Source organism: Sorex fumeus, unplaced genomic scaffold (genome assembly GCF_029834395.1).
Source record: "Sorex fumeus unplaced genomic scaffold, SorFum_2.1 ptg000064l, whole genome shotgun sequence".
Classification (NCBI taxonomy): domain Eukaryota; kingdom Metazoa; phylum Chordata; class Mammalia; order Eulipotyphla; family Soricidae; genus Sorex; species Sorex fumeus.
In genome coordinates this window covers 2,377,744-2,387,254 of record NW_026606121.1, presented here as the reverse complement: position 1 = coordinate 2,387,254, position 9,511 = coordinate 2,377,744, and the positions used below count along the sequence as shown (strand labels likewise).

At 52.0% G+C, this 9,511-nt stretch overlaps 1 protein-coding gene across 2 annotated transcripts in view; it reads left to right on the top strand.

The window, feature by feature from the left end:
• Window positions 1-777: 777 nt before the first annotated feature.
• The window catches only part of LMTK2 (lemur tyrosine kinase 2), a 72,986-nt gene continuing 64,252 nt past the window's right edge, over window positions 778-9,511 (top strand). For both annotated transcript variants that reach the window (XM_056128493.1, XM_056128492.1), the window contains exon 1: window positions 778-1,169. In XM_056128493.1, the coding sequence (XP_055984468.1) occupies window positions 1,088-1,169 (82 nt within the window). In that variant the 5' untranslated portion in view covers window positions 778-1,087. The remainder of the gene's footprint in view (window positions 1,170-9,511) is intronic.

The window sequence follows — 9,511 nt, the reverse complement described above, 5'->3', positions numbered from 1 at the left end:
GAGTAAACCCTGAGCACCATCACCACCACCACCACCACCACCACCACCACCAAAACAGGGCAGCTGGCAGAGGTGGGGAGTGGGCGGAGGGTGTTGTGCCAGATGCATGACACATCTCCGGGAGGGAGCTCCGTGGACCATGTCACTCTCCAGGTAAGTTTGAGGGAGGAGAGGAGGCTGGCCAGGTGGGTGATGGCACAGGAACGACTTTTTTTTTTTTTTGCTTTTTGGGTCACACCTGGCAATGCACAGGGGTTACTCATGGCTCTGCTGGGATATGGGATGCTGGGAATCGAACCCGGGTTGGCCGCGTGCAACGCAAACGCCCTACCTGCCGTGCTATTGCTCCAGCCCCAGGAAGGACGCTCTTGGCTCAGGCGCTGGACCCGAGTCAGCGGGTGACTCGGGAGCAGTGCCCGTTCCTGTGGCGCTGAGTAAAAAACCTCTCGGCCCCGACGTGGCGGTTGGGGTGTGTAGGGTAGGAAGAGCCTAAACCAGCTATGACACATAAACCAGCCTGATTGCCTACGATTCAAAACACCAAGCCCCCAAACTTTCAGTCTGCCTTGTGGATGCTCTTGCCCCTGTTTGAAATTTGTTTGCAATTGTGGGTCTCACCTGCTGCCCACGCTCTCCGCCGCCGGCAGGGGGCGCACCGGCAGGCGGCTTTCCCTCCGCCAGAGCGCTGGGCGGGGCCTCCGGGCCCGGCGCGGAGCGCGCGAGTGGTTGGCGGCGCTGTCCGTCACGGCGGCCCGCCCCCGCCCTACGTCACATGACGCAGCGCATCATGGCGGCGGGAGCGCGGCTGCCCGGGCCCGGCGCGCTGCGGGGCTGCCGCCGTTGCTGCTGTTGAGAGCGGCGGCGGCCACGGCGCGGGCGGGCGGCCGGGAAGGATGTGCGTTCTGCGGCCCGAGCCCCGGGCGCGCACCAGAGGCCGGGCTGAGGCGGGGCCGCAGCGACGTGCGCTCGGGAGCCGCCGGCGCGGGCGCCGCTGAGGCTGCGGCGGCGGGCGAGCGACGGACGGACGGACGGGCGGCCGGGCGGACGGCGGCCGGGCTGACGGACGGCGAGCAGGGCCGCGGGCGCGATGCCGGCACCGCCGCCGCTGCTGCTGCTGCTGCTGGCGGCCGCGGGGGCCGGGGCCGCGCCGCTCGGGCCGGCAGGTGCAGGTGAGCTCGCGGGCGGCGGCCCAGGCCGGGCGGGCGGCGCTGCCGCAGGGCGGGCGGGCGGGTGGGGAGGGGCCGCGGCGCCGCACCTGTTGCGGGGCCCGGGGCTCCGCGCCCCCCGACCACTCGCCGCCCGCGGTCAGGGACCGTTTCCCCGCCGGGTCGTGGGGGATGCGGAGGACCCGGAGCGGCTGCCGAGTGGCCCTCGCGCCCGCGCCGCCGGCTCCGAAGTTGCCAGTGGATCATTTTTTTTTTTTTGGGGGGGGGAGGTCGGCAATGCTGTGCGTTCATATTCGGGTCGGGTCTCTGGGCGTGCGGAGGAAACAGCTTCCTAAATATCGCTATTTTCGGAAGCCGGTGATTAGAGTAGCAGCCTTTGAGTAACTATTGACAGAATGGCCCGCGGGTGATCGCGATTTCTATTTTAGCTGCCGCAGACGGTGTGTAGCTGCTGCTTCCTTCCTCTCCATCCCCATTTTAATTCGATTGTAGTTTATTTTCCTAGATAGACTTCAGCTCCGGCAAAGCATCTCAAATTGAGGCCTTTTTTTTTTTTAAGAAAAAAAAAACCGAATATAATTCCTTTTCCATTCTCTGTAAAGGAGAGTCTTTTATAGAATTGGGAGAGATCAGAGAAAAAACGACGTCGGATTTCTTCGTTTTGTGATTGTGTTCTGAGGCCCTGGGCGGCAAATGACCTGCCCAAGGTGATGTGGACTGAGGCACGATTCACTCCCAGCACTTAAGAGCCCTGAATGTGTGATATTTCCATGAAAGGGCTCTGAGTCTTTTTATCTGTTCAGCAACACTCTTGAGGCCAAGAGTTATTTTAGAATGATGTTCATATTGTGGAAGGTACTGGTGCTCACTAAGACACGTTTCTCAAACCCATGTTGATGGGAAATACGCCTGTAATCCTTTCCACAGTCTCAGATAAATAAATGTCTTGAGTGCCCTTCAGCTGAGTGTTAGCAGTTACCTTTGCACCAGGTAATGTGTAGCTAAATTTCTGCAATAGCCCCTGACCCCCCATCTTTGATCAAATATTTGTAAGGCAAATTCGGTTTTGTGATCTGAGAGATATGACAGCCTGCTGTGAAAGGCGGGGAGACAGCTTAGGTAAGAGTCTGCAGTGACCTGGAGGCTGTAAAGGCTGTGTGGGAAGACGTTGATATCAGTGGTAGAACTGCCCTGCGGACCAGGGTTGAGGACAAAGAGCATTTGTGTGGGGCCAGAGAGGGCTCCAAGGTCTGGAGTACATGCTTTCCATGTGGTAGGCCTGGACTCGAACCTTGGTACTGCATGGTCCACCCGGAAATTGTGCTGGGAGTGGCCCCCCCAACTCAGAATAGCAGCAACAAAAAGTATGTGAAAGGAATGAAGGAATCAATTTGTTTGAGTTTGCTCGTAGTTGCATCTATACGAGTTGGGTTTTTTTAAAACTTTTTTTTAATTTTAATTTTTTGTTTGTTTTTGGGGCCATATCTGGACTACTCAGGGATTACTCTGGGCTTTCTGGCTCTGGGCTCAGGGATCACTCTGGCCCTGACATGAAAAGTATTTCACAGTATACTTGGGTAAGACATACTCTTATAGTAGAAATTCAAAGTCTAGGGAAATAAATTCTTTTTTTTTTTATATGCGCTTTGGAAAAGAGAGTCTCTAGAGGAACCAATGGGCATGTGCCTGTTAATCCCCGTCCAGTCTCTTTCTCAGGCTAGTCCATGCATGTGTGAATCGTACAAACCTTCTAGTGTTGTAAAACAAAACTACCAGAGAAATTCATCCTTAAGTAAAAATGACAACCTTGAAAACGTAAATAGTTGGTAGTTTATAGTAGCTCTTGCCCTCCATATTCTGGTACTTGGGGATTCCAGGGGTAGGCAGGTGGCGGATGAAAGACGGGACCTAGGGTAACTGGAAAAGCTGCATGTTCACGCAGGAATTTGGGGGTTTGTCTTTCCATCCCAAAGAGATTACTAATCCTGGTCACTTACCTGTGTGCTTTCTTGTTTGTTTGGGGCCACACCTTTTGGTGCTCAAGGTCTGTTTCTGGTGATATGTAGGGGACCATGGCAAGCTGTATCGAACCCAGGACTCTTGCATGTACCATCCCCCTGGGCCCTGAGTTACAGTTTTTACCCAGAGTATTAGACCCAAGAGTAAACAAGCCTGTGAGGTAATTTTGGGAAGTGAGCTTGCTGGTTAAGAAAGAACCTGTGGGCCTGAGCAGTAGCACCGTGGGTAGGGCGCTCGTCTTGCACCCAGTCAACCTGGTTTCGGTCTCTAACACCCCATATAGTCCCCCAAACCCCACCAAAAGCGATTCCTGAGTGCAGAGAGCCAGGGGTGACTACTGAGCATTGCCAGATGTGACCCAAAAATCAACCCCCCCCCAAAAAAAAAAACCTAAAAGAGAGAAGCTTGGCATGTAGGCAGAGAAGAGCAGTTAGCTGCGGGACACCGAGAGAGCGTGCTCTGCATGACCTGCAGCCTGTGCTCCATGGAGCCTGCCTGCAGTCTCCAAATGCAGGACCAGCCTTCCCCACATTGGCCTTGTGATTTCGACTTAAAGTTTGAGCTGGTTCGTACTGGTTTGGAAGAAAGCATGACATTCAGGAATGAGTTGGGGGGGAAAATTTTTTTTGGGTCACACTCAGCAATGCACAGGTGTTACTCCTGGCTCATAACACTCAGGAATTACTCCTGGCAGTGCTCAGGGGGCCATATGGGATGCTGGGAATTGAACCTAGGTCGGCCGCATGCAAGGCAAATGCCCTAACCACTGTGCTATTGCTCCAGCCCCTGGAAAAATATTCTTGAATTTTATCTTTTGCCAGTCCTTGTGCTTAGGAAAGAAATGAGACTACTGAAAAGCAGCATGTGAATTGAAATTCATTTATCCAAGTATTTTTGTCATCTCCAACCATTTCAAGGTCCAAAGTTGAAAGGGCATTTGCCCATTTGATGGTCATAAATCTTTGTAAATATGTGATTGTCTTTTCCCACCAGGTCATAAAATGTTTGTTTCATGAATTTCATTAGGCTTCTTTAATTCAGGGAGTCTCTGTGTATGTGCATGTATGTGTGTGTGTGGGGTGGGGGGGGCGGGGTTTCCAGGCAACGCGCTGGTCCTGGGGGCCACTCCTAGCAGTGCTTGGTTCTGCTTTGTGTGTTTGTGTGTGGTGCTGCTCAGTCAGTGCTGGGGGCACCATGGTGGCACCGGGCCATACCTGGAGGCTGGGAGCATTCGGGATCCGACTCCGGGTCTCTGGCGTGCCACACATGTTCTCTGGCCCCTTGGACTATCTCTGGCCCCTCGGGGAGCCTCTTTTCCTAAGATCCTTATTTCTTCGAGGGCTCCTGTTGTGTAGGTGAAGTCTCGGACCCCAGTAGGATGCCGACAGAGGGAGGGACCACTGCCACCAGGGTTAAGGCCCCACACTGAGAAGACAGGGAAGCACTTCTTTCCTGCAGGCCGCAACACTCCGCTCTCTCTCCCTCAGAGAACATTCTGGTGTCTTTTGTGAGTCGTGCGTGAGCAGCAGCTTGTTATTAATATTGGGACAGTGGTTAGACAAGGAAACCCCCTTCCATTGTTGCGCAGCTTGTCAGGTCGCTGAGGACAGAGGAAGCTTTTAGCAGCTCAGATAAAGGACCTCAAGGAAGTGTGCGGGCCGGCACAGGGCCGCGGCTACTGATTAAACAGCCGCTTGTGAAACAGCTCTCGCCTTAGATGAAACAGACTCGTCTTTTAAGAAAGAGATGAGTAAAGGAAATGTTTTTGCTTCTGAGGTAAAGGAAATGTTTTTCCAAAGTGTGAATTTGTGTGTGTGTGTGTGTGTGTGTGTGTGCGTGTGTGTGTGTGTGTGTGTGTGTGATCAGCTTCTCAGGCATAAGAATTCTTTTCCACAGACGTTGGGAACGATCATTGCAGGGTTTCTGGCCGTAGGGCCTGAGACTGGGACCGGGTGGGAAATACTGTCATTGCTCTGAGTGGTGACATTGGGGCTTAACACAATATGCTTGTTTGTACCGCGATAGGAAGTCTCCAACGGTTTTGTAACAGATCCACATGAAAGTTATCAAATCCCTACAGTTTCGCTGGTATCAGGGTGCCTGCTGACAGCCTGTGTGAGTCTCTAGAAGTTTCGAGCCTGGGACCTCTGTGTGCCCTGAACGCTGTGCTACTTAGATAAAGGCCGTGTGTGCCGCCAACAACAGGGACTTCAGCACACATCCTCACAGTCTGTGCAGATGACATAGAAGAGGACTCCAACTTTCCACTCAGCTGAGAGGAAGTCAGGGCCGCTCCTAGGAGGAGCTTGTGGTGTAGACAGAACTTGGACTGTGCAGTTGGTCTGGGTGGGAGGCCTCCTTCTGCCCTGCTCTGCCTTTCACTCCGTGGGCAGGTGCTTGTCCTCTTGAAGGGTTGATGGGGCCGTTGTCACCCCTGGGCCATATCCTGTGTGCCAGGGCCGCTGCTGGCTGAGCACTCGGCAGTGTGGCCTTCTCCATGTGCGATTGGTGGGTGGGCGCGCCTGAGAGGGGAACTCGAAGTGGCTCTTCATCATGGGACACCTCCCATTTAATTTCCAAAATCTTTATGACACAGAATGACTTGTCTACTGATGGTGAAGGATCCTTCCTCGGGGAGAAATCTGACACAAGTGAGTTCCCGAAGTTCAAAATGCTGGGGACTAATGTTAAACAGAAATTTAAGGTGATCTGGATTGACTTGCTTTTGTTTTGTTTTACTTTTTTGGTTTTTGGGCCATGCCCTGGCAGTAATCAGGGCTTATTCTCACCCCTGCAGTATCCTCAGAGGGCCCTGTGAGTTGCCGGGGATCGCACCAGGGGCCGTGCATACAAGGCCAGTGCCTTCACCCCGTGCTGTCTGGGCCCCATGGATTAGCCTGCTTTTATATAATAAACCTGTTTTTAAACATCAGGATGACTAAAGCTCCTGTATGCAAATTATTTCTGGTTTTAATTTACTTAAAGGAGCCACCAGCAATCTTAAGTTTAGTTGATCCCCAGCAAAACTGTACATTTGCCTGGAGTGTGAACACCGAACTGGAGATGGCTGGTTCTGTCTGGCTGTGGAGAGGCACTGGGCAGATGTTTCCTAGAGAAGCTCCGCGGACAGAATCCTACACCTGCTGTTCTCTCTCTCTCTCTCTCTCTCTCTCTCTCTCTCTCTCTCTTGCTCTTTCTCCCTGGTTAGTTGTGTTTTTGCAATCTTCTACCTGTGCTTTAACTCTTACAAATATTAGAGGACTAGAGAGTTAGTGCAGTGGGCAGGGAGCTTGCCTTGCATGTGGCCTGCTCTGGTTCGATCATCAGCACCACGTGATGCTGAGCCTGCAGGAGGGATTCCTGAGAGCAGGACCAGGAGCCAGCCCTGAGCACTGCTAGGTGTGGCAAAAGAAAAAAAAATTAGTAAGAGCCAGAGAGAAAGCATAATGGGAAAGAGCTTCCCTTTCATGTCACTAACCAGAGGGCTTGATTTCCGGTACCACATGTTCCCCCGAACCCCACCAGGAGAGATTCCTGAGCACAGAGCCAGGAGTAAGCCCTGCGCCCCAGTGGGTATGGCCCCCAAATAAAACAAAACAAAAATTAATTAGTCAGACACAAACAAGAGTGATTTGCCAAGGAGAAACTGGGCAAACAGTTCTGGTCTATAGCAGGACTTAAATTTTTCGCACTCAAGACCACTTTTCACCTGAGAAATTTTTACATGACCGGGTATATAGGAATAAAAGAGGTTTAAAAAGAAATTTATATAGGAATACAAAGAAATGTTCACCAATAACAAGTTACAAATTTATTTTAAAGCCATTTTTAGATTTGTTTCAGGGCCACACCCAACGGTGCTCAGGGCTTACTCTTGAACGTGTGCTCAGGGATCACTCGGTGGGATTCAGGGGTGCTGGGGATTGAACTCAGGTTGGCTGCGTGCAAGGCAAGTGTCTTACATGCTGTCTTATCTCTGGCCATTTTTCTTTCTTTTTTTATTAGTGAAACACCATGAGGTACAGTCATAGGCTTACAAATTTTGTGCTTGGGTTTCAGTTATACAATGATCACGTGCCCATCCCTCCACCAGTGCCCGTCATCCATCACCACGGGTCCCAGCATCCCCCCCACCCCCTTCTCTGGCCATTTTTAAAGATATTTTGCCACCTTCACATTCCATGAAGACCTGCAGTTTAAGAAGTTGGGGTCTTCAGGGGCACATCGTGCTAAGTAAGAGAAGTCAGCGTGGCAAGTGCTGTAAGATCTTACTCATGTGGTGTCTGAAAAAGACAAACGCAAACAAATCTACAGACAGTAGATTCAGTTGCTGTTGTTCTAAAGTTACAGACCTTTAACCAGTAGCAACAGCTTTCCTGGTACAGTGCAAGACGTTCAGTGTTGAACGCAGACGTGGTATGAAATGATGAACAGCCTCAGCCAGCCCTGCTGCACCTCAGATGCATAGTGGGCGAGCTCCAGGGAGCCTCCACAGAGGACACGGCGGGTCTGGTCTGGAACCTTTGCCTCTGAGGTGGTTCTATGCTTTTTGGGTCACACCCGGTGATGCACAGGGGTTCCTCCTGGCTCTGCAACTCAGGAATTACTCCTGGTGGTGCTCAGGGGACCATATGGGATGCTGGGAATCAAACCTGGGTCAGCCGGGTGCAAGGCAACGCCCTACCCGCTGTGCTATTGCTCCAGCCCCTCTGAGGTAGTTCTAGAATTGCTTCTCAACTTCTCTGAATCTCCAGAGTTAAGCACGGTCATGAGAGAATGCGGAGGAAGTAGGGGAGAATCAGTTTTGCTGGAGCAAAATATGAGAATGAAGTATCTTCAAATGGGAGCAAGTGACTCATTTGGAATGATGCCTTGGCATTACAGTTATTTGCCACAGAAAAACAGACATCTCAGAAAAACAGCCCCAGTCTTTCAGAAAGGTGTTTGCGTTTCTCGTTCCCTCAGAGGTTAGCACAGTGCAGCGATTCCGAACTTCATTGAATTTTTATTGTGCTTCAGGTGAGGACAAAAACGAGGACTCTTGCTGCCGCATGTCTCAGCTTGGAGCCAGCTACGAGCCAGTGCCCGGGCCTGCCCTGGGCTCTGCCATTTCCCTGCCAGCCATAGGAAATGACTTTGTTCTCTTTTGCCCTCCTAAATTTGAGAGGGTAAAGCTAACGTTTTATTTTTGGCAGTTTGGTAGATTTTTGCATTTTGCTGTATAATAAGTATTTATTTAGAAAGGCTTAAGTTACTGTCAGGTCAAATAGTGCCAAGACCATGGACTGTGCTCTGACGAGAAGGAACCCTAGTTTGGGAAGCTTTGATCATGGGCTGCGGCGGGGGGGTCGGGGGGGGTGCGGTCTTTGCAGCCAGATGTCTACTGTCCCACTTCTCCTTTCACAGTGCTCTGTCAGGGCTGACTGCTGAGGGTTTGCCCATATGCCGTGTGAACGCCCCTCTGACAGCTCTCGCGCTGCTCCTAGCTTGGTGCCTGGGGGTAGTCCCTGATCCACGGGGGACCCAGATGGTACTAGGGATTGAACCCAGCCCTTTGAGCGATCTCCCGGGGCCTCTATTCCTTTCCCCACTTGTCTGTCTGTCTGTCTCTTGCCTCTCTGAGTGCTGTCCTGTTTTCGTTCCATTTCTGGTGGTGCTGGGGATGGACCCCCAGGCCTTACCCATGCTGGGCAAATGCTCTACCCCTGAGGAACATTGCCAGTGTGTCACCCTGTGGTACTTGGGGGCTTCGGGGCAGGGCAAGGCTGACTCCTGCACACGTGCTCCAGCTCCCTGTGCCCGCCTGGCTTTGGTGGTGGTTTTGCCAGTGAAGCCAGCAATTGTCTCTTCTCCATCTCTGCACCCCCCCAAGACCTCGCTTGCTGCTCAGTCTTAGCAGTTGCTGCCTTCAGCGAACGACTGGCACTGCCCTCTGGGGCAGATGTCCACGGGGTGGTGCAGGATGAAAACACAAGCTAAAAAAAATTCTCATTATTTCCATTTTGGCCAGGTGACTCTGGCCTGTCATTTTGGTGATTTGAGCCTGCAGTGCCCAGGGCTTTCCAGTCACAACTGGTGGATTTGGGGAGGGTTCATCTAGTACTGACATATATATGTCACTCTGGGTTCCTTCATGCTCACCATGTGCTCACCACATGAGCTACCTTTGCAGCTACACCCTAACCTGGTACTGACTATTTGCTACATTCTAACCTGTACTGGCCTTTGGCTACACTCTAACCCTGTACTAGCTGTTGGCTATACTCTAACCCAGTACTGGCTATACTGTAACTCAGTACTGTCTATGGGTGTACTCTAACCCCAAC